This window comes from Phyllostomus discolor, chromosome 6 (genome assembly GCF_004126475.2).
Source record: "Phyllostomus discolor isolate MPI-MPIP mPhyDis1 chromosome 6, mPhyDis1.pri.v3, whole genome shotgun sequence".
In the NCBI taxonomy this organism is placed as follows: domain Eukaryota; kingdom Metazoa; phylum Chordata; class Mammalia; order Chiroptera; family Phyllostomidae; genus Phyllostomus; species Phyllostomus discolor.
The window spans coordinates 23,902,994-23,926,505 of NC_040908.2; the positions used below are offsets into that span (position 1 = coordinate 23,902,994).

The 23,512-nt window shown below is 42.8% G+C and overlaps 1 protein-coding gene across 11 annotated transcripts in view; it reads right to left on the bottom strand.

The window, feature by feature from the left end:
* The window catches only part of SLC8A1 (solute carrier family 8 member A1), a 322,727-nt gene that overhangs the window by 35,866 nt on the left and 263,349 nt on the right, over positions 1-23,512 (bottom strand). For 10 of the 11 annotated variants that reach the window (XM_036027901.1, XM_036027902.1, XM_036027900.1 and 7 more), the window contains 2 exons: positions 17,633-17,763; positions 13,203-13,302 (listed from right to left, as the gene is read on the bottom strand). In XM_036027901.1, the coding sequence (XP_035883794.1) occupies positions 13,203-13,302; positions 17,633-17,763 (231 nt within the window). Of the gene's footprint in view, positions 1-13,202; positions 13,303-17,632; positions 17,764-22,925; positions 22,995-23,512 lie in introns of all 11 variants that reach the window. The other variant, XM_036027903.1, reaches the window with a different exon arrangement.

Consider the following 23,512-nt stretch of genomic DNA (forward strand, 5'->3'; position numbering starts at 1 on the left):
TGGCAAGGATCTATCTCTCTGCGTGGCAAATGGGAAGGACTCTAGACCTTCAGCCACAGTGACTCCCCTCCTCTGTGACTGCTTTCCTGGTCTCAGGATCACTGGAAGGGACTTCATTCTGACCATGGGGTTTGTGAGTTGGTTTGCTGGCAAAGTGGCGATAGAAGCTGAGAACCTAAGATTCTAATCATGACCTTGGTTTGCACAAAGTGATTGCAGTTACTCAGGACACCCCTCATCTGCTTGCCTGTTTTGTCTTCCCTGCCATGACTTTCAATGAGATCCCAGGAAACTGGGTCCTCCACTGAGAACAACGGGGCTTTGATGAGTTACGTGTTCTTGGGCACCTCGCAGAGATGCTCCTTGTGCTTCCGTTTCTTGTCCTGGACACTGAGGCTACCCTTCGTTACCTCTCTCTTTTTGTTGTTAAAGTGATAATTGAAATTTCTAAGGGAGCTGTGACCTTATATGTAGTGATATCAGTTTGCAGGGGGAGGAATGGCTCATTAGTGGAATTCAGATGGAACAGCTCCATTCCCTCACTGCTCACGGACGCTCCTTTTTGTAGAGAGTAGGCTGGCTAAGGTGGGCGTGACAATCGAGTTTGTCTGTCTGCCAGTGGCTTTTTAGTCTTTCACAAACAATAACCCTGCACCAAGCTGTTGTGATGCTTTTCTTCCACATAAACCACCCTAAAAAGATCTCTTTCTCTCTCATCACCAGTTAAATTTTTGGCCTGTTTTCTTTACTTGGTTAAGGCATAGTCCAAGTGCCATTAAGTTGATAGGTCTGAGCTCTAAAAATATTTCAGGCCACTATTTTGTACCACAAGCCTAGGCTGAACCCCTAACTTGGGCCCGCATCTGTAGGAAATCTTCAAAGGGAATGGAGAGGTTAAAAGAGGGACTTTATTTGTACCATTCATTTGTGAAGTGAATATTTATTAACTGTTTCTGTGTCGGGCATTGGAAATGCAGCCAAACAGACCCCATGGGACTTCCAAGGGTGAGAGATGGTGATCAAATAAAACAAATGATCAAACACGATGATTTCAGATCCTGATAATGGGCTGTGAGGACAATGAAGTCGGGTGATACAGTCAGGCTTGACCCGGCACTGAGAAACTCTGCGGAGGTGATCTGTGAGCTGAGACCTTAGTGATGAGCAAGTCCAGATGTGGAGGGGGAGAGCCTTTCACCCAGAGAAACAGCTCATGTGCAGACTCTGAGGCAGGAGCAGAGCACCGAGAAAAGAATTAGGCCTGTTGCTTGATGGCCTTAAACTCCAGGAGGCACAAGCGTGACAAGATGGAAAGGGGTCTGACCTTGGAATAAGAACCCCAGGCTGGGTTGAATCCTCACTTCTGTTTTCCCATCTCGCAAATGGATTCATGAGTACCTACTGTACAGAGTTGCGGTGAGGCTTGTGTGAACACAAAACAAGTATTCACCAGTGGCAGAGCCACTCATCTCCATGTAACGCCTCTGAGTTTTGGGCCAGGAAAGCTTGGGTCTGTCCTTCACCTAATGCTGAAGCATCACATCATCAAGAAGCCCAGAGGTCCTTAGGTAGTAACATCAGGGGAATAAGGGCTTAGGTACTGGTTCCACAAATGCCTGCTCTAAAAGAAAAATGAGAGTGATGCTGTATGCTCCAGCAAGAACCTCAGATTTTGAAACAGCCTCTTTGTGACCTTGAATGAAACTCTCTCATTCTCTGGTGTCAGATTCTTGTTTACCAAAAACTGGAGAGATTGGAATGGCTGTTCTGTTAGCTCCTTTTCAGCTCTGTGCTGGGAGTGTGGTCGAAGATGCTCTCACGGGACCTCAGACACAACACCCAGCCAGACATGACCAGGCACAGGCAAACAAAAGAGATGCAGGGGCTGGGGAGTGTGTGCCAAAGTCTGCTGGTTCAGGCGAGTGGCTCTAGATTGCAGGAGTCAGAATGACAAGGTTTATAGAGAAAACAGGCTGTGAGTGGTAGGAATTAGTGCTGTAAGTCACTTTTATAGTTTTTCTCTGCCTTCGGGGCGCATATGTATGTGTGAGTGCATGTGTGTGTGTGTGTCTGTTGGTCATGTTTTCTCCTCTTTCTGTCTCTTAGGATTACTCTGAAATGTTTCCTTGCTATAAACTGTGTACACAGGCTCCCTCCTGGGGGTGAAAAGCCCCCCACATCTGGTACATTGATTAGTAAGCAACAACTAAAACTGTGCTCACAACGCTAACTGTATTCATGTCTCAGCAGCCTCGCCAACAAAACAGCTCCTGGGTCCAGTGATGGTGTATTGTTTGAAGAGCTGAGCTGCTGCCTCTCAGGACAAAAGCTGCGTCACACATGTGACTTCAGGCTTAAATGAGAAGAGTGCCGAATCATTCTGGAGCCTTCCAAAACAGTGTTTTCCTCAAGACTTTGTAATAAGCAATTTCAGACAAAAGCAGCCCAACAAGCCAATATTCTTTTCATTAATACCGGCTAAAGCATATCCAGGGGCCAGAAAATAATTGCTTCCTTCTCCTGACCTCTGCCCTCCCTCCCCTGTGTAGCTGGCTTGCCGCGTTGCGAAACAGGGGGATGGAGCTACCTTATTCAGCATTGTATTCTGCAATCACTGACACGTTTCAGCTGACTGACACGTTTCAGCTGACGGACACCTTCGATTTGCATCATCTCCCTACCAATATGGCCCTAGTGTAGTTCCCACATGCAGTGTTCTCTCTGGAACTTCCTGTCGTCCTCTTTCTTACTCATGCCCTCGGCTTTTCCTTCTTCTCAGTCAAGATCATGATTATTAGCTACATAACAGTAAAATTCCACTAGAAAAATCGACAGTGCCATTTTAAGTGTAGATTTGCACTTGTCAAAATAAATATGTTTTGTGTATACAAATCCATGCATATGTGTCTCTGCATGTCCTGTGTATATACATTTATTATACATGAATTATATATCTCTGAAACTTTCTGAAACTTGGCATATGTGTGAGGGTATGTATGTATTTATGTAGATTTTTTTCTTACATCAGACATGACAGTATGATATAGTGAAAAAATGCTTTTTAATACATTTAGATTGAAAAGCATTGATTCACACATCAATTCATTTTTTTCAACAAATACTTATCATTGCCAAACACTGTCTTAGGTATTAGAAATAGTGTAAAGAGGACAGATTTGCTGTCATTTAAAAAAAAGGATTTTAATTTTAACTCTTCCTCCTTCTAAGAAGACATGAGCAGATCTGTACCTATTATAATAGAACATAAAATACTTTAAGATAAAATTGAACAAAAAAAGTCTGAAGAAAGCAGAAATAAAGAATGATTTCAGGCACTTGAGCCGAGTAAATTTTGAACATTTGGACAAAAAAGATTTACTAAATTTCCTGATGGCCAAAGTAAATAAGAAAACATTGAATTATATAGTTATTCTTTTCTAATTGCAGAGGTGAAAAAATTAATTTACTGGGAAGACAAAACTAAAGTAGAAATTTATTTTCAAAAAGTATAGTGTGCAACACCATGAATACTTACTCTAACTCCAAGGAAAGAGAAAATAATTCTCAAATATTATGCTTGAAAGGTAAAAATTAAAATTATAACTAAATTATAATCCAATGAGGGCAGTTTTGAAGTTGAAACTGGTAAGAAGCTAAAAAAGCTTTGCTTTCTGATAGCTCATTCAAGGAGAGGAGGAGCAGGTACTGTATTTAGTGAATGTGACCGCTGGACGGTGTGTCCTAAGTATTAGATGTCTTAAGCCTTTGCCAAATTACCCAATTTGTCTGACTTGTGCTCTAAGGCAGATATTCCATTTGATTAAAGTCAGAGCCCTACCTTTCAAATAACAGGACCAAGGAAACAAGTTGACATTTACTGCTGAAAATGCAGGGTCCATGAGAGAAGCCTTTATTAGTGCCATGTTTCAATCACAGTGGTCACCTGTTTTAAACCCCTAATTTCCCGGGTGAGGTTAGAAGACTTGTCCAGAGATACACAACTAGTTGGTGGCCCTTAAAGCATTTGGACTAAAATCCCCAGAGAAACCAAAGATCCCAACGTAGGAGTTTTTACATTAAATGGTTTATTTGCCATCCATATTAAACCCATCTTTGTCAGAAAAATGTGAATATTTTAGCTGCATTTTGAAAAAAGGAATGAGAACTCAGTTGGATGACAGCAGTACGCTTCACATCTCCTGTTTAGAGTTTAAAATAATTGCTATTCTAATTAGTTCCAGCATGCTAGTGATTCTAAGCATGAAGACCTACCTGAATAGCTAATCAAACCAATAGGAACTAGCAGGAGCTCAGAGAAAAAAAATGGGGGCATTGATTCTGTTTTGCTTCAGAAAACCTGACGTTTTTTCTAGCAGCAGATATAATAAATACAATTTCAAGATCAGAACAGGAATTTGGAAGTCCCTCTGGGTTTGTCATGATGGGATTAAGACTCAAACTAGAGTTGTAGGAAAGACACCTAGGGTCGTGCTGACAGCTTACTTGGTTTGGACTCAGATGGGTTTTTATATCAACTGGCCACTTGCTAGTTGTATGACACTAATTAACCATATTGAGCCTTAGGATTCTCAATTGAAAACTTAGGACAAAAAATACAGTATTTTTTCTGACTTTAAGATGCACTTCCCCTCCAAATTTGGGAGGAAAATGGGGGTGTGTCTCATAGTCCGAATATAGCTTGCCTGGTTCACTGTGGGTGGGGAGGCGGCGGTGGAGTAGGGTCACAGATTATAAAATATTTTACCAATATTTTGTTTTTTGCTTCAGATTTTCCCCCCTATTTTCCTCCTCTAAAATCTAGGTGTGTCTTATGGTCTGGTGTGTCTTATAGTCCTAAAAATATGGTACCTCATGATATAGTTGTACGGAACAGAAATATATATATAAAGCAGTGGCCATGCAGTAGACAGCCAATAAATGATAACATTACTTAAGCATAGAGTGAGCCACAACTTCATAAATACGGATTTTTGAAAGACTTTCTTTAAGGCAGTTGTAACTATTTTTTTATGGAACCACATCATTTTTCATGAACCTCAGTCAGCTTATCATTTATAGACAAAGGATAAGTAATAATCATTATAGTCACATAGGAAATGGCAAAATGAAAACTCCCAATCTCCAACACCCCCCCCCCAAGTTGCTACCTTTTTATTTTGATTGTTTTATAATTAAGGAGGCTCTGTCACACCTAACACAGCAGGATTTTTTTAACTGCTTAAGTAGGATTTTCATATGACCCAGGGTTAACACATTAAGTGATGAGAGTGTCTCCTCAGTAATGATGCTCATTAATAGGGGAGATGCTAGAAAGATACCTGCTTAGACCAGATGGCCTGGTGATTCACTGAAACTCATTTGAGGTACTATTTTTATTATTGATTATTTAGGGCTTGTGGAATGCATCAGTCTTCAGGTTGACCATACTTTCAAGTGAATTATCATCTGGGGCACCCTAGGGTTGACAGCTTTTGCTATTAAATAATTCAGTTTAATGGAGAGCATGTATTACTCTACATGGGATGCATGGATGAAAGACTGGTGACAGACATGCCCCCCAAACCAAACAGGTCTTCATATTTGCTTGGTAGCATGGGAGACCATATCCTCCACTCTTATTTAGCAATAGTCCAGTCTCCGATTGGAAGCTACTGTGAAGTGCAGTGAGTGTGGACTGACCAGCCGCATCTACCAGCCTGGTCTCGTGTACAGTGCCTGCCCTTCTACTGCAGAGGATTCCACAGGCACTTCTGAGCTCCAATCACAGAGCAGGGAGAAAGCAGGCACTTTCAAAATCATCATCTCAGTTTCTTTGAGGCTATACTTAAAAAAACTAAATATTTTTTCAATTATAGTTTCCATTCAATTTCATTTTGTATTCATTTCAGATCTATAGCATAGTGGTTACACAAGCATGTACTTTACAAAACATTCCCCCCGATGTTTCCAGCACCCACCTGGCACCACACATAGTTATTACAATATTGACTGTTTTCTCTATGCTGTACTTGGGGGCTATGCTTTGAAGAAAATCCTCTCATTTCTTTTCTTTTCAGAGAATAGATTGGACTATATGCTATAATTGTGCTGAATATTTGATTTAAGCAAGCCAGGTATGGGGCTTGCTAAATCAAGCACTTCTTTGTTGCCAAAATTATGTGGTTCATGAAGCTCAATGCCATGAAGGATACTGCAGGACTATAATGGCCTCTGAGAGAGCCCCCGCATTTTAATATTGAATTCTGTCTTAGGACCAGCCCAGTCCAACCCTCCCACTCTACTGGTGACAAAACTGAAGTTCAGAAAGGCTAAATACTTTGTTGAGGTCATTCACTTGGTAAGACACAGGACCAAGACTATGAAAAGCCTTCTTTTTTTTTGCCACCTTTGAGTATTCCTTCATTATAACAACACCAGTAAACACTATGCCTCATACTACCCACAGCAATTTACAGATTCAATGCAATACCTATTAAATACCAATGGCATATTTCACAGACATAGAACAAACACTTAAAAAATGTATATGGAACCATAAACGACCTCAAATAGCTGCGGCAATTTTGAGAAAGAAGAGCAAAGTAGGAGGGATCACAATACCTGATACCAAACTCTATTACAAGGCTACTATAATCAAAACAGCTTGGTATTGGAATAAAAACAGGCACATGGACCAATGGAGCCATACAGAGAGCCCAGAAATAAACCCAAGTCCCTATGGTCAATTAATATTCAACAAAGGAGGCAACAACATAAAATGGAGTAACAATAGCCTCTTCAACAAATGGTGTTGGGAGAACTGGACAGCTACATGCAAAAAAATGAAACTCGAGCACCAACTTACACCATACACAAAAATAAATTCAAGGTGGATAACAGATTTAAATATAAACCGTGACACCATTAAAGTCCTAGAGGAGAACATAGGCAGGAAAATCTCAGATATTTCACACAGCAACATTTTTACTGATATGTCCCCTAGAGCAAGGGACATAAAGGAAAGAATAAATAAATGGGATCTCATCAAAATAAAAAGCTTCTTCACGGCTAAAGAAAACAGTATTAAAATAAAAAGAGAACCAATTGTATGGGAAAACATATTTGCCAATGATACCTCAGACAAGGGTTTAATCTCCAAAATATACAAAGAACTTACATGACTCCACTCTAAGAAGACAAGCAACTCAATTAAAAAATGGGCAAGTAACTTGAACAGACACTTCTCCAAGGTGGACATACAGAGGACCCAGAGACACATGAAAAGATGCTCAATATCGTTAGCTATCAGAGAGATGCAAATTAAAACCACAATGAGATACCACAATGAGATGGCCATTGAGAATGGCCATCATAAACAAAGCAACAAACAACAAGTGTTGGAGGGGTTGTGGAGAAAAGGGGACCCTAGTGCACTGTTGGTGGGATTGCAGACTGGTACAACCACTATGGAAAGCAGTATGGAATTTTCTCAGAAAACTAAAAATGGATCTGCCTTTTGACCCAGCAATTCCACTGCTGGGACTATATCCTAAGAACCCTGAAACACCAACCTAAAAGAACCTATGCACCCCAATGTTCATAGCAGCACAATTTACAATAGCCAAGTGTTGGAAGTAACCTAGATGCCCATCAGTAAATGAATGGATCAAAAAACTATGGTACATTTACACAATGGAATTCTATGCAGCAGAAAGAAAGAAGGAGCTCCTACCCTTTGCAACAGCATGGATGGAGCTGGAAAGCATTATGCTAAGCGAAATAAGCCAGGCGGTGAGAGACAAATACCATATGATCTCACCTTTAACAGGAACCTAATCAACAAAACAAAGAAATAGGCAAAATATAACCAAACACATTGAGAGAGAGAACAGGCTGACAGTGTTCAGAAGGGAGAGGGGAGGGAATTTCAGGGGAATTTCAGGGGGAAAGGGGAAGGGTTTACAGAAACAAGTATAAAGGACACATGGGCAAAAAGTAGGGGTGGGTGGAAATGGGAGGGAGGTGGGGAGGGCTGGGTGGGTGGGCCGGGATGGGAGTAAAAGATAGAAAATTGTACTTGAACAATAATTAAAATAAAATAAAAAATACTGTGTGAAAAAGAAAACAAACAAACAAAAACACCATGCCAAATATGTAAAATCTTTGTCAAGAGTAAAAAATTTCAGAAAAATCCTGAATCCTAAGTATTTAAAATTGTCAGGTGACAGGACAGGGTGTTGACTTTCTGAAAGAATGTCACAAAGTTCCAGGCAGGGGGAGCCTGTGGATGCGCCCAGGCAAACAATGACTTCCTTTGTTCTTTACGGAACTGACCGCCATTCTCCCTAAGATACTACAAACTAGGCTTCGGGAGACCTAGCAAATATTGAGGGAAAAAACCCTTCAGATTTCAAGCTGCAGCTCAATTATCCAAATCAATGAAGGCACATGCCATATAAGGTGCATGTGCACATCTCTGTGTGCATGTGTTTAGTGAATATATGGGTGTGTGTATGTGCACACATTTGTGAATGTGTGACTTTGTGTTTGCACACAAACATGCATGTCTGTGTGTATAACAATTTTTATAGACACACAGGAAACAGGGCAAAATGAAAACTCCCAATCTCTAACAGCTTCTCCCCCAACCTTTTATTTTGATTGTCTTATAGTCACACTGAGACTCTGTCAAACCTGACTGAACAGGATTATTTTTTAATTGCTTAAGTGGGATTTTCAAATGACCCAGGGTTAACACTTTAGGTGATGAGAGTGTCTCCTCAGTAATGATGCTCTGTAATAGAGGAGATGCTAGAAAGGGACGCGCTTGGACCAGATTGCCTGGCGATCCCTTGGAACTCATTTGAGGTGCTATTTTTATTATTGATTATTTAGGGCTTGTAGAGTGGATCAGTCTTCAGGTTGACCGTATTTTCAAGTGAATTATTGTCTACATATGTGTTCGTGGTCATGTGTGTGCATGTGTGTGTGTTCATGCCCCAGGCACAGCGAGTAAGTGCGCTGTTCATGCTGGAGTGAACCCTGGGTGGCGCTGTAGCCCTGCACTGCCATTTACCAGCTTTTCTTTCTGAGCAAGTTGCATTGTTTTCTGAATCTCCATTTTCTTATATATAAATGGTACATGTTAACGCTATAAAACAAAACCAACCTGTGGTGTTTTTAGTCACTTAGGCATTTTCATAATTAAACTGACTTAGCTTCATTTACACAAAATGTAGTTATAATTTATTGTAGAGTCTTCCATATGATTTGCCCCTAAGCAACCAAATGTGGTATGCAAAAGTACAGACAGCCCTTGTGGAAATCTACATGGCCTTGATTACCTTAGAGCAACTCCATGAGTGTGGAGCACTGGTCTCCAGTGTGCCTATGAGTGAACTGAGAGGTGAAGTCATCTGCCCAGAGAGTTTCTGGAGGTCTGAGACACAACCCCCATCTGCACCCCATGCCAGAGTTACACCCACTCTCTAGGGCACCACTCAGTGGCCCAAGGCAGGCGTGATGAACAGCAGTTCATCAGCAGTGGAACTGGCACTGTCATCTGGTTCTCTTGACCCAGTGCTTCTCTTTGCCCTTCTCCTGGACACAGCTATTCTCCCATGTATGCCAGCCGGTACACAATTTCTTAAAGCCAGCCCTCCCTTCTGCCCTGGCAGAGACAGTGGGAAGAAGGAGGCATTGGGAGAAATTCAAACTGGACACACAGTGCATGCCAGCTTCATGTAGACGTACAGCAGCTGACTACTCTCAGAGCACCTGATGGCTGGCAGGTGCTGGCCTGGCCTTGCACGTTTCTGCCAGCCACTTAGCTGCAGCAGGCCACGGCTCCAGGTGTTCCGCCCAGGAAATGATAGGGGAACCGCTGGGGTGTGACTGCTTAATCCCTTCCTAGTCTCTGGAGTCTCATAAATCCTTTAACTCTTCAAATATTGAACAGTAAGAACTTGATTTACAGACACATTATGGCCATAGGAGGCCCAGCTACTGAGCTATGAAATTCAGGGTAAACAGGGGAACAGAAAGACCACTAGAGGCTACCTTGAAACTAGTTTAAATATAATCAGTGAGACACAGAAGCAAAACCCTACTTACAGAATTATTATTTTTTTGTTTAAGATCTATAGACTTAATTTTGCACAGAAAATTGCACAGGAAATAACCTCTCAGTAGGGCCATTGAAAAGCAATTTAATATTTTTAATAAGGCAAATCTTTCTGATTCGCAACTTTTTAGCCATGAAATCTTAAAATCCAATCAGAGCCTGTTTTTAATAAATGCAGCTTTACCAATTTTATTGTCCATTTCACAACCTGATGTGAATGTAAGAAAATTAACATTCTTTAGAGCTTAAATTTAATCCTAATGACAAACATTCAGCTTGCTAACTGCCCTTCAGTAATTTCATGCCTGTAAAATATGGGTTTGTTTTTCTGATATTTGGTCTCAAAATTGTAAATAAGGTCGAGTTACCCAGCAGCCTGCAAATTTCTAAACAATTTTTTTCTGACTCCCTAACCATCATTTAGAAACATAAAAATGCAATATATTGCATGACAAATAAGCACTCAAGAGGCTTTGCATCTCATTCATTTACAGTTCCTCAAAGGGTCTGGGTGGGAGTAGGTCCCATCACAAGAGGGCTAAAAGCAGGGCGCCAGGACAGGTGACAAGATGAGTGTCACCCAGTGAGAGGGGCACAGAGCAATTTTCTCACTCTGCCGGTTCTCTCTCTTTGGGGCCATGGAGAGCACACTGGACTAGTCTTTAGTGGGGCGGTGCTCTGAGTTACGTTGCAAAGCAGTGTTGCCCAGTGAGGCTCAGATTCTTCCTTAGAAGGTAAGAATACTCTTAACACATCCACTTCACAGGATTTTCAAAGGACTTAATTCAACCTAGTATATAAAAATATTTGCAAACCCAAATCTTCCTGTTTGTAAAGTAAGGAAGTACAGCATCCTTATGGTTGTTTCTCTGAGTACCTACTCTGACCAGGATCAGATGCACAACTATGGCCACGTCAGCAGCACAATCTCTCTCACTGTTTAAAACAACCCTTTTCCATTGCCATAAAACAACCCTTTTCCATTGCCATAGACTCATCATAAAATGGTCACCCTGGTCCCCGAGAGTTACAAAACATGTGTGAATGACCCAACACAAAATCACGCCAGTGCTGGAAAAGCAAATTTGGCATCGATGCATCTACTGACCGTGTCTCCCTGGCTATGGTCCAATGCAGCTCGTACACACGCTTCCTGTCTCTCTCCACAGCCTGTTGTTTTCATGAGAAGCTCACCATCGTACGTACTTTTTATTTTACTTACTTGCTGTCTCTGCTATTATGTAAGCTCCACTACGGCAGGGGTATTTGTTCCATTCACTGTCATATCCCTCTCACCAGGAACAATGATTGACATATAGAAAAATGAATGCATCATGCCCAGCACATGACCATTGTGCAGATGCTCATGTATCTTCAGCCAAAGGAAACCTGGAAACTGTTAGGAATGGCTCCTTAAGATTCAGGTTGCTTTTAATATTTCAATTCTGATATGTCAAATTCCGTAATAAAATAATTTGGTTATCTTTCATTTTTTTCTACCATTGGCCTCACCAACAGTTTCTTATTCAGGTTACCTTCATTCTTTTAGTTTTTCTCTCTGTGAAGGGGGAGTATAATTCATGTCTCAGACACTAATCTGAGATTTATAGGAAACACAAGCCATGGTGAGGGAGTGCTATAGATGGAAGCTTTGTGTCCCTCCCAAATTCGTATGTTGAAACCTAATTCCCAACAAGATGGTATTTGGAGATAAAGGCTTTGCAGGGTGGGATTAATGTCCTTATAAAAGAGATTCTAGAGCTCCCTCTCCCCTGCCCCCACATGAGGACGTGTAGAGACGATAGCTGTGTGTGAACCAGAAAGAAGGGCATCATCACCAGACACCAAAACTGTCAGTGCCTTGATCTTATATTTCTTAGGCTCTAAAACTGTGAGAAATAAATTTCTGTTGCTCATACACTGTCCAGTCTATGGTATTTTGTTACAGCAGCCCAAATACTGAGAGTCTCCCCTTCCCCCTATTAGAATTTACATGTGAATTTCAAATCTATTCTCCTAAGCAATGACTCACCATTTAATATTCATAAATGTCCATTGTAGACTCAATTGCAAGAAAACCAAGTATGATTATAAACAACCCTAATAATAAACAGGCACAAAAATGTTTACCACCCTCTGTTCCCACCGCGTTTGGGAGATCTGTCAAATTGTTCTGTGGCAGATTGGAAGGAGGGTGTCGTGTGAGATGTCATAGCCCAGCTGCCGGCGGTGCCGTTTCCGCATTTTACAGTGTGGGAATCACTATTTAGAAAACTCTAGCTCTGTTCATTAGCTGTAACAGAAGATGAGCCTTCAGGGACCTTGAAAGAGAAAAGTCAGGGGGGGATGGAGCAGAAGAACTTAAAAAAAAATCCTAGTACACCGTTGCTTTTGTGACTCTGCTAGAAGGGCTTTCCTCTATCTTTCTACAACCATGGGGTGGACAAGGTTTGCCAATGCGGGAAAGGGACGCTTCTTTTCTGTATTTAATTCCCTCAGGCCTCTGGCTCCTTGAGTTTGAAAAATACTTCATTTGTAGGATTTTCCTAAATAAAACTCTGCACTTTGCTTGTACAGGAAGAAACAGAATGTGATTCTATTTCCACTTCTAGTGTGAGTACAGACACTTATTTGTCAGACGTTGTTGAAGAAAGTGTAAAATGACACAGATGGTCACGGCGGTGTCTTCAGGTCGGCCTGCCCCACCTACGAGTTTGCCGTGTCCTTTCTGACCTTCCCATGGCCACGTCTGCTTTCAGGCAATTTTCCAGACAAAGCCTCATGATTGGCTACCCATGAGAGAGAGAGCCACAAAAGGCTTATAAATTTATCTTGTCTACTTCCAGAGAGAAAGAAGCAATGTAGATGAGAAGAATGTCATGTTTGAGGACATCTCCTTCATCTAGAAAGCCTAAATTTGTCTCCAAAATGTGCGTATATGCTACACATACATTTATTTCTCTTTGAATTTTTATCACGGAAGTTCTTGGGTGCTTTGACATAGACAAGTCGTCACAGCAGGAAAGGTCAGCTCAGCACAGGTCATCATAATTGATCACATGCAGAGAAAGGCACTCACCAGCACTGACGGTGATAGCTTCAATGAACTGCTCTCTCCAGCTGTTTGTCCCGACCACAAGGGCGAGGTTTGTCTTCTTAATAAGTTTGTCCACGGTACTCTGGAAAGGTTGAAGAGGGTAAGAGAAGAACTGCTGGGTTAGTTTAGGCCTTGGAAAAGCTAAGACCTTGTTGATGTCGAAACCCCAGGGTTATGTAAAGGGTAGCAGATGTTCGGCTCAGCACCACCGTATTGACATCAAACACTGTTATGATTATGCAAACAGGCATAGTCCTCACTTGGAAACATAACTGGGATGGAAACCTCTTTGTGGGAAATGCAAGCCTCCTCCACTGCCTAATGGCCAATGAAGAATGGCCTCAGTGTTCAGAATAGCAGATGCTGCAAAAGCCCATCCCTGCCCCTGAATGCCTTATGAACTTGCTTCTTGACTAGCTTCATCTATGATGTGCTGTCTGCAACTGAATTAACATGTGCTTTGCTCAGCAGTTACAGATCTGTGAATAGCCAGATGTGGAAGATAGATTATAAAACTAAAAACTGTAATCATACTTTTGTTTACCAATAAATTGCAGCCAGACAGCAGAACCTCAAAACTGCTGCTATATGATCATCCATAAATGGATTTTTATCTGGCTACTGACTTTGTCAGCCTGGTGGCAGTCAGGGAATTTGCTGTCACCCTACTCCTACTGCAAACAAGAAAGCCCCAAACAAGGTGTCAATTCATATAGTTTAGGGCACATTGCAATTCACCTTGCATGGAACCTTCCCAGTCCCACCATCACCCCCACTTTGCTAACACTGAACCTCTTCCTTTTCTTTTGACCTTTTTGAAGCACTTGGTTTGTACAATAAGCGCTTTCTAGTTTTCTAATTGTCACTTAATGTAACAACAGGAACAGCCAGGCATTTGTAAGAAAACTAAGTAAGCAGATGCATCCAAAGCACGACCACATGTCACAGCCACTACAGGGAGCAGGGCATGCCCAGGGCCTGAGGCTGCTCTTCCCAGAGGAGCTACCAGATCGGATAGTCTACCACACATCCACACTTACAGAGCAGCCTCCAATTCCCACTAAGTGCAAAGAGGCAGAAAACACATATTATCTGTCTTAGGTCAGACTCTCTATAAGTTTAATGCAGTGTATCTGAATTGACAATGGTTTAAGAGCGAGGGAGAGAGTGCACATTGTCAGCTAACTGGTACTAAAACAAAACAAAACAAGACAAAAAACAATCCGAGGGCCCTGTACTGAGGGCCAAGGCTAAATCAGAACGTCAAGTGTGTTAGTTCAACGACTCTTTCGAACTGACTGGAAATGTGGAGATAAAGTGAGAGGGCCCATCTCCAGCTGGCCTGCTCTGTATTTCCAAAATTATTCTTTGCCAGCTTGTTTGTCCTTAGAGTGGTGACCTTTCAACTTCTACCCTGGTGTCAAGAACTGCGAGTGCTCCTGATGAGAGCTGTCACCATCACTGCTCTTGGCCACCACAGCATGAATTACATGACAAGCATCTGCCTTTTCTTTCTTGACTCAGCCACTTCTCATCAAGCACTCTGAGTGTCTGGGTTGATGCCAATTCAGAATTCTGCATAGAATGTAACAAGAAATGACCTTGACTTTTCCTAAGTGTAATGAAAACTTGGGACAGGCTTCTCTCCTAAGGGGCCCTCTTTGTGCTGAAGCCCAGGCAGAGAATCCCAGGTTTATCACCTGGAGAGAAACTGTTGAACAGATAAATTGGTCTAACGGTTGCATGCAGACTTGCCTCAAGAAATATCTCTAAAGAACAAAGTTTTAAGGTAAGCTAAACTTAAAATTTATAAATATGTAATACTCAGGATATATTATAAACTTCAGTTCATGTTAACACTGGGGAACTATGGGATAGCTTGGGTTCTTCCTAGGACTTCATTTGCATGTGTGTCCTCCTTTGACCTATGGGAGGAGGTGGAGTGAATAAGATGAATCTGAAGTTCAGACACTTGAACCTGGACATTGCCATCCATATTTACCTGGAGGTTTCCCATATGCCAGTGATCCATTCTGCATTGCCCTAGCCTTGTAAGTGACAAGCCAGGTGCCTTGTAACCTCGTCCTTGGGGGTGGGTTTCAGGAAAGCCAAGCCCTTAGTCATGAGTAAACCAGAGTCCAGTGGGCAAAGCAGCATGGGACATTGTAAGGTGTCACCTAGATTTGGGACTTTACTGCAGTTTTGAGACCTTTAAACAAGTTCTTTAAAATAGCTGTGGTCTAGAAAAAGAAGTTTCTTAAAGGAATAATATAATATCAAAATTGACACTTGAGGGCACTCCAGAAAGTTGCCCCCAAGCTGCCCTTTACTGAGAGCGGTAACTCCACAGATGAACTTGGACGAGAAGGGAGGAAATAGTCTATGGAAACTGTTCTAGGACGATTATCCAAAACAACTAGACTTATGGAAAGGGACTGAAAAGTATTTTTTTAATTCTCGCCCAAGGATATGTTTATTGATTTTAGAGAGAGAAGGAAGACAGACAGAGAAAGAGAGAGAAAGACAGAGAGAGAGAAACATGGATGGATGTAAGAGAGGAACATCGATCAGTGGCCTCTCGTATGCAACCTGACCAAGGATTGAATCTGCAACCTAGGTATGTGCCCTGACTGGGAATGGAACCTGCAACTTTTTGGTCTATGGGAAGATGCTCAAACCAACTTAGCCACCCAGCCAGGACTTGCAGGACCTTGAAATGCTCAGATCATTCGGGTGGTTACCCGAGAGAGCTTCGGACTCCAGAGAGCATTGCTGTCTGAGAGACTGCACTGCCATACCTGACCCAACACTCCCTATAGGAAGTTACTATGATGGCTCTTCCTAGTCACGGCCCACAGAAGAAGAGGGTTGGGGGCTGTCCTGTTAGGGACAGAACACACAGTTCCCCACCAGCGACCTGGGAGGGGTGGGAGACAAGCTCACACAGAAATGCCGAGCCACAGAATCTCTGCTGCAGCAAGGGGCACCTGGCCCTCTAATTCCAGATGAAAAGAAGGTGTGTGATGAAGAGTGAGTGTGGACACATCTGGACAGGCTGGTCCATAGACATGGGCAGCCCGAGATGTCTGTACTCTGGAATTACAGGGAGCTTGGGTGTGTGGAAGTTGTGTGTGCGCTGTGAGCCCGGTTCCACATGGAACCACAGGTGAGCTATGTCGGTCGGGGTCTGCCTAGAAAGCACTGGTCCTGGAATTGACCCCTGCTGGCTCCTTGTTTAGGGGAATGAGTGAAAGGAAAAGTTAACAGATAGCACTTCAGTTGCCTGAAGGGGAAAGCTTAATTGCATTTTATCATTTAAAAAATCCACTTTAATTGCAAAAGCATTTTTTTCTCTCCACCTGTCTTCTATCAGCCACCTCAATTTGTGAACTAAATTTTAACAAAAAATGGGCTCAGCTCAAGAAAAAGAGGCCACAGAAAAGGAAAATCCTGATAAACTGCTGAGACTTCTAAGTTGGTGGCCTGATTCTCCTTTTTGGAATCCTCCTTCTGGTTTCCCAGACAGAAGCAGAGTGCTTTTAAAAAAATGAGTGGAGAGAATGCTGCTGTGTTCTGGATTTGTAGTCCTGGAAAGCCAGAGGAAGGACGCCCCTTTTTGTGTCCTACCACAGAACAAAGGTGTGGCCGTGCTGGAGTTTTCGCAGGTGTTAGAGCTACGTGCATGCAACGGGATGGGAGGTGGCCTAGGGGCAGAGGTAGCAGCTACACAACGACAGGGGTTTGTACCTCAAAGTCCTAAGCTCACCTCAAGGCCCATTTTGTTTAAATTCTGCAAAATAAGTGTCATTATCTAGAGAACTGGGAATCCAGTTTGATCAGCACAGTTATAAGCTCTTTGACCATGGGCACGGTATCTTCAGTGCAAGGATTGTGCTAACGTGTCCTGGGATCTTAAGGGGATGCCTAAATATAAATGGGAGTTAGTTGATGGGATGTTCCATTGGGAGAGCTTACCATCTCCCCTTCAAAACAAAAGCCTCCTGATTTGCTGCACCTAAGAAAAGCCACCTAAATTTCAGTGTGGTTGTTTTGCTTCTAATAGATTTATTAGCTTTTTCAAATACAGCTTGCTTCCTTCCACACATAACACTTTCTTGGAATCTGCCTGTGCTTCTGCCTTGCTACCTTCTCAGACGAAGCCCTCCCGTTGGGCTACCTCTGACCCAGTGATCCATGCCACCCCACACCCTGGTTCTGATGCTTCTTGGTTTGTGGGAACTCTTCATTCCCTACTAACTCTCTAATTCCGACTCTGTTCTTAAGGCCTCTCCATTCATGAGCCATTTCCTGGGATTACATCTGCCTCTCTTTCCAGATGGATCTGACACTAGGAACAGTTTTAATCCCAGGACAGCCCTGGCCTCCGGGGTGGGCAGCGTGGGTGAGCATACCTTGAATTCATAGGATTCTTCAATGATCACTTCCAGCTTGGTGTGCTCTCCCAGAATGGGGCGCCCCATTTCTGCAATGCGCCTCTCCTCCTCCTCCTTGCTGGTCAGCGGCTGCTTGTCGTCACATTCCTCTGTGAAAGGCAAGGGCAAGGAAGTGAGCAATGTGCTCCGTTTTACTTGGAAATCCCTGGATCAGGAAACCAAGAAGGAAGGAAGGCCTCATGACCTACTAAAAGTCCCTTGGTGAAATCATAAGGCTGGAGGGGAGTATTGAATAGATCTTGGAGTGTCAGGCAGCATATCACTACGACAGCACGTGATTATATATAATGTCCCGTGTGTGCAAGTGCAGGCCAGGGCAAACAGCTTACAGGGGCACATCACTGAGAAAGACTCTGCCTGCAAGTTGCCTGCATTGTGGGGATCACCCAGCTTTCCCCTTCAATGCTGGCTCACCTGGCTGTTCGTACACATTCCTTTAGCATGCGACCAAAAGGAGACACAATTAAAGGAGTGAGAGCGACTCAATGGACAAAGGAATCTGGCCTCCTTTCCTTCCATTTTCTAGAGGCAACAGAGAATGCCCCAGGGTCAAAGGGATGATGGAAGGGAAATTGTGACCTTAGCCTCTCCCTTCCCAGAAGCCCCTATTTCAAGTTAAGAAGCAAAACATCATCATGTGCTTCAGTAAGATGCCTGTTCCAGGGCTTCCTGTCTGTGATGCGAGCTGAAATGTGCTAGGAAGACCTTGACCATGTTAATCTTAAAGTAAACAGGGAGGGTGAAGGTGAGGCCTTTGGGGAGTGAAAACTACTCACCATGTGGGCATGATTATTTCCAGAACCACCATGTAGCTTACACTCCAGGAGGCTGAGGGGTGCTGAGAAAATGTTAATGGACTTGAGAGTCCATTAATGAGGGGAAGCTCACAGTTGGTTGCTCTCTGTGTGAAGGTCATTAGAATAAATCCCAGACTGAAAAGGCCATGCACATGTGAGGGACAAACACTACTCCTGTAGTCATTCAGCCCCTTTATCCTCTGGGCCCAGGATGCTACAGCAAGACAGGCCACTTCCCCTCAGAGTCAAGTTAAATACACCTCATCTCCAAGGAGGCAGCATCGGCAGTACAGATTGACCTCAGCCCTGATGCACTTGCTTTTAGAACTATCCAGGCAAACTGCCCGCAGTGAGAGTCTGTTGATGGAGGAGACAGCAGAAAGGGCGGGGGACTTCTGGCCCAGGTTCCTTTCCTTTGCATTTGGGCATTAGCTTCTGCAGGTGTCCACACCTCCCACTGCCTCCAAAGACACGTGGCTTTCCTCTGCTGAGGGGCCTGCTCCGGTGGCTCCATTTGATGCTCTAGCAAGTGTTGCAACAACTGGTTCCTAGGCCAGTCACTTCCCTGCTGGGGCACACAGCAGATGGGCTAGAGGCATGGCTAGCATTTCACACATGCCATGTGTCAAAACCAACAGAAGTCCAAAGCAGAATGTGGCATATCAATGAATTCTTTAGTATGCACTCAGCAGTGTCTTCCTAAAAGGGTATTTCAGAATCTGCTTTCCTATCCCCAGTGATTACAGGGTCCTTGAAGAAATGCAATAAAGACTAAAAGGAAGGGATTTTGGACTGACCAGAGACTGCTGAATGTTAGCAGATGCAAAGGAGAGGTGCAGGGGGATGAATTTTAACTGTAAAGTGGTAATCTTTTTAAAAGTCGGTTTGGAAAGTCACAACCCAAGGGAAGGCAAAAGGTTCTGACTGGTGTCCCTAAGATTTGTCTTTGAACTTATGTGTGGGTAGTCAAGGCCGTGGGCTGAAATACGTGCTGTCCAGTTTACCCAGGGCACAGACCAGTGATGTTTTGATTACTACTGCCATCTACTCCTTGATAAAGTTATTGTGTGAAATAACGTTAATGACTCCAGGATAAAGTCATTGGTAGTTTTCATAACAGCAGTTATATTAAGGTCCTTGTTCAAAACCTTGGCTGAACATGGATGCCTTGAAGACTTACATCAAGTTAGAATTATTTTTTTCAGAAGAAGAACTACTATAACTTAGATGTTTATTTGAATTGCAAAGCCACTGGGGTAGAATATTTATTATGCCCCCCTGCCTTTTCTATAGTTTACTTATAAATAGCAAGTTGCTTTTAATGGGATGCAAGGCAATTTTGGTAGCAAAAACTGAGAAATTACGAAAGAAGGGTGATGTGGAGGCATTATTTAATGTCACATTTCACATAATGAAATGATTTGGAACATGGCACTGAGTACATGGACGTGGTAGGAAATGAAATTGAATCACACAGTGAGTGAAAATAATTATTCCCTTTTTAATCATCCTGCAGTCCTTCCGATCAAGAGGAAGTGCTAAGTTCGGTGCTGTGATGTCTGCACCTAGTTCCTGACATTTGGGTTTCCACCATTTAAGAAAGAGAAAACAGTTCTCAGGCAAAGAGCACTTGACTGTACAAAGAGCATTTGTCATCTTTATATACAAATATCCAGCTTGTAGTTAGAACTTAATACCTTTTTAAATTTTAAACTTTTTAAAACCTTATTTGCCACCACTAATGATGAATAATGCTAGCTTTCCATTAGTGTTAGTGACAACATTTTCTTTCAAAAACTGATCCAGTAAAGAACAAGCATGAGGCAATTTTTAAAAATTACATTAAGTAAATTAAATAAGAGCAGAGTTGTACAGCAAAAGCAAATATGATAAAGGGGGCATGAGAATGATGAAAATTTAGGAAATACTCTCTTAACAGCTTTCATACTAACCTAAAGGAAAGCCAGGCTTGTTGTTTCCATGACTTCCCACTCTTGCTCCAAATCTGACTTGAATTAATGCCAAACTTTTCCCTATTGTCTACCCACCTGGAAAAGCTTCCCTATTTCCATCCAGCTACATGCAATTTATTGTTCAAAACCCCACCTCTTCTTGCATGAAATATCCCAGTTGACCTATTTAGTAACAACGGCTCTACCTTCATATTAATTCCTTAATATTTGTGGTGTGTACTGAACACAGACCCTGCTAATATACTTCTAAAAAATTTTTAAGTCATCTTTATACACAAACATCCAGCCTGTAAACTTACCAAGGCAGAATGATATGTCTATTGCTCTTCAAACTGTCCTCACAACCCCCAGAGCCTAGTACAATGTATAAAATGTAGTAGATGCTCAATAAATATTTGTCGTGTGACTCTCCAACTCACTGTTAGTAAAGCCTCTTATTTGTTCTTGGTATATAAAGATGATTTGTTCATTTAACACACGCCATTGCACTCCTACAATACATCAGCACACTGAAGCCCCCTGCCCTCCCTTTTCCAGGGGCTCCTGGTCTAATGGGAAGCAAGGCATATGGATGGCACAGCTTCTAGGGCAGCCAGGTGAGGGCTGAGGACAAGGATGCAGGAGCAGCTCACTCTGCGGAGAGAATAGGGGCAAAGAGGAGATGTTTGCTCTGTGAAGGAGGTACCAGCAAGGATGGCTGGGCGGTGGTAAGGCCAGGAGGGGCAATCCAGGCAGACAGAAGTCAAAGCACAAAGGAGTAGTGTCCTGGAAGGGTCACGGCTAATTTCACTTCATAAATGTCATGAACATTTAAGAGATTATACTTATATGTAACTGAGAAAAGGCAGCTGGACAAATTCTATTTGTGCTCTTGAATGAAACTGATAAACTAGCATTTATGGTGCAGATTTTGGACACTGCAAAGGAGAGAGCTGAGTCCATTTTTTCAAGTGTCCTCTTTTAGATACCTTTTATCGAAAAGGGAACTAGTTTAACAGCATTTTTTGATCACCCATTACGTTTGTTTCCTTTCCACTTTGAGGGTTGGACCAAATGCAATCCATTTACTATAGTCGAGTCAGTTTCATTTCCTTACTTACGCAGAGTGATGACATACGGTGGTTTTAGTTTTGCTCCTCAGAGAAAATTAATTCTCTCTCTGTGTGTGTCTCTCTCTATACATACATACTTTTCAAACTCACCCTGTTTTATTGACAAGTTGATAGTAAATCATATAACATCATGGTCTTAACCAACCTACACAACATAAAGATCACGGGCATAACTAATAGCCACTATTAAAATCAGTATTGATAGGACATAAAACAGTCCTGTGATAACATCACCAGTATGGGAACCTCCCTTCTCCTAAGTAATTGATTTTGCAAATGATAAATAACAAAAGCTAGCAGGCGCCTGGGATCCGGACAGAGCAGGAGTGGGCCAAAGCTGCTGTTGATGATGCTTCCTGGCTCAGGCTGCATTTCGAAGCAGCGGCACTGTGAGCAGCGAAGGGATGGGGGTGATCCCTATTAGAAAACAACAGACTCCACGGGAGACCTGTGCCTGAGGAACTGCTGTGGATATTCTTTAATGTATTTGCAGTATTTAATCATAACAAACAACGTCAAATTTGGAAAGGATTACCAAGCTGGGGGCGGGACAGTTTGCTCCAGGTTATTGTAGTCCTTGATTCAGGTCTGCACTGAACCTCTGAGAGCAGAGACCTCTTGATAGTTTTCAGCCCTAGGCTGGCCTCTCTGGTAAGAGTTTAAGGAGACCAGTAATTTTGTTTCTGTGAGGAATAGTCTGGAACGACTCTAGTCAGGGCTGGGTGTCATGATTATCGAGTCAGGGTGTGGGAGGTGGGGACGAGGAAGGCTCTACCGAGGCAGGTAGAAGCGTTTTACTACCATGGGCGACAAGGGGCCGTGGAGATACAGAGGAGCGACTATTCATGTCCTCGTCCAGAGATGCAGTGGGGTAGATGGTTCCTGGGCTCTGAACCGAAGGAGATTTGGGATAGCTGTGGAATCCTCTAGTCCCCCTGTCAACCTTACCCTCTGGAGAAACCCCACAGATGTCCTATCATCTGTGCACATATGGCTATCATCCTGTTGGCTGAAGGCGGGAAAGGCAGGCTCTGGGTAGCAGCACTCCCTGCTTTCAGAGAGACCTCATTACACTTGGAATGAAAGACTCAGGCTTGAGCAGCAAGATTTGCAGGAAATACGGTCTCTGATGGCCCATACTGCTCCCTCTACCATGCCTGCCTCCCGGCCTGTGCTGACGGGGCTGTGTGTTGTTGCTGATCTGCCATAACCCCCAGCTACAGAGAAGCCACTGCATTATTTAGCAATGTTTTAGAGGGACAAGGGCTAAATGGTATCACTTTGCTGTCTACAGACCTAAAGAATACTTGAAGGCAGTTAACTTCAAATTAATTAAATTGGTTTTCCAGGACCACAGTGAAATGAGTACCTGCAATGGTGATTACAGTAGAGGGAATCGGATGTTCTCTAGCATGAACTTTCCTGAAGACAGGTTGGCCTAGCAAAAGGACAGGCAGAGAATGAGCAGGATAGATCACACTGGTTTGCTAGCAGAGCGTTGTGGAATTAGTAAGCTAAATATCACACTGAGATGCACACATCACAAGCAATGTTAGGGGGTTGAGTGGTCATAGGTTACAGAAGTGAGAAGTGAGTGGGGCAAGTTCTCTATGAGCCAAACCAGATTATATGAATAAACCACACACACCAGAGTAGGGGTATAGCCAGATTGCTGCCAGTTTCTAAAATGGAATATTCATGCCCTTTAAGTTGCTACTTCCAGAGGCATCACGAAACAATGGAAAGCACTGGATGTGATGCAAGGTAGCCTGGCTTTCCTATTGGTGTCAGCAACATAGCCTAGAGCAGGCCAGTGCCCCAGTTTATTCACAATGGGAAATGGGGCCAGTAGTACCTGCTATATCTACATCACAGATTTGAGGGTCAAGTACATGACATCTGAGACCATGCTTATGTATTTCCTGGGCATTCTGAGTGGGAGAATGCAGTATTCAC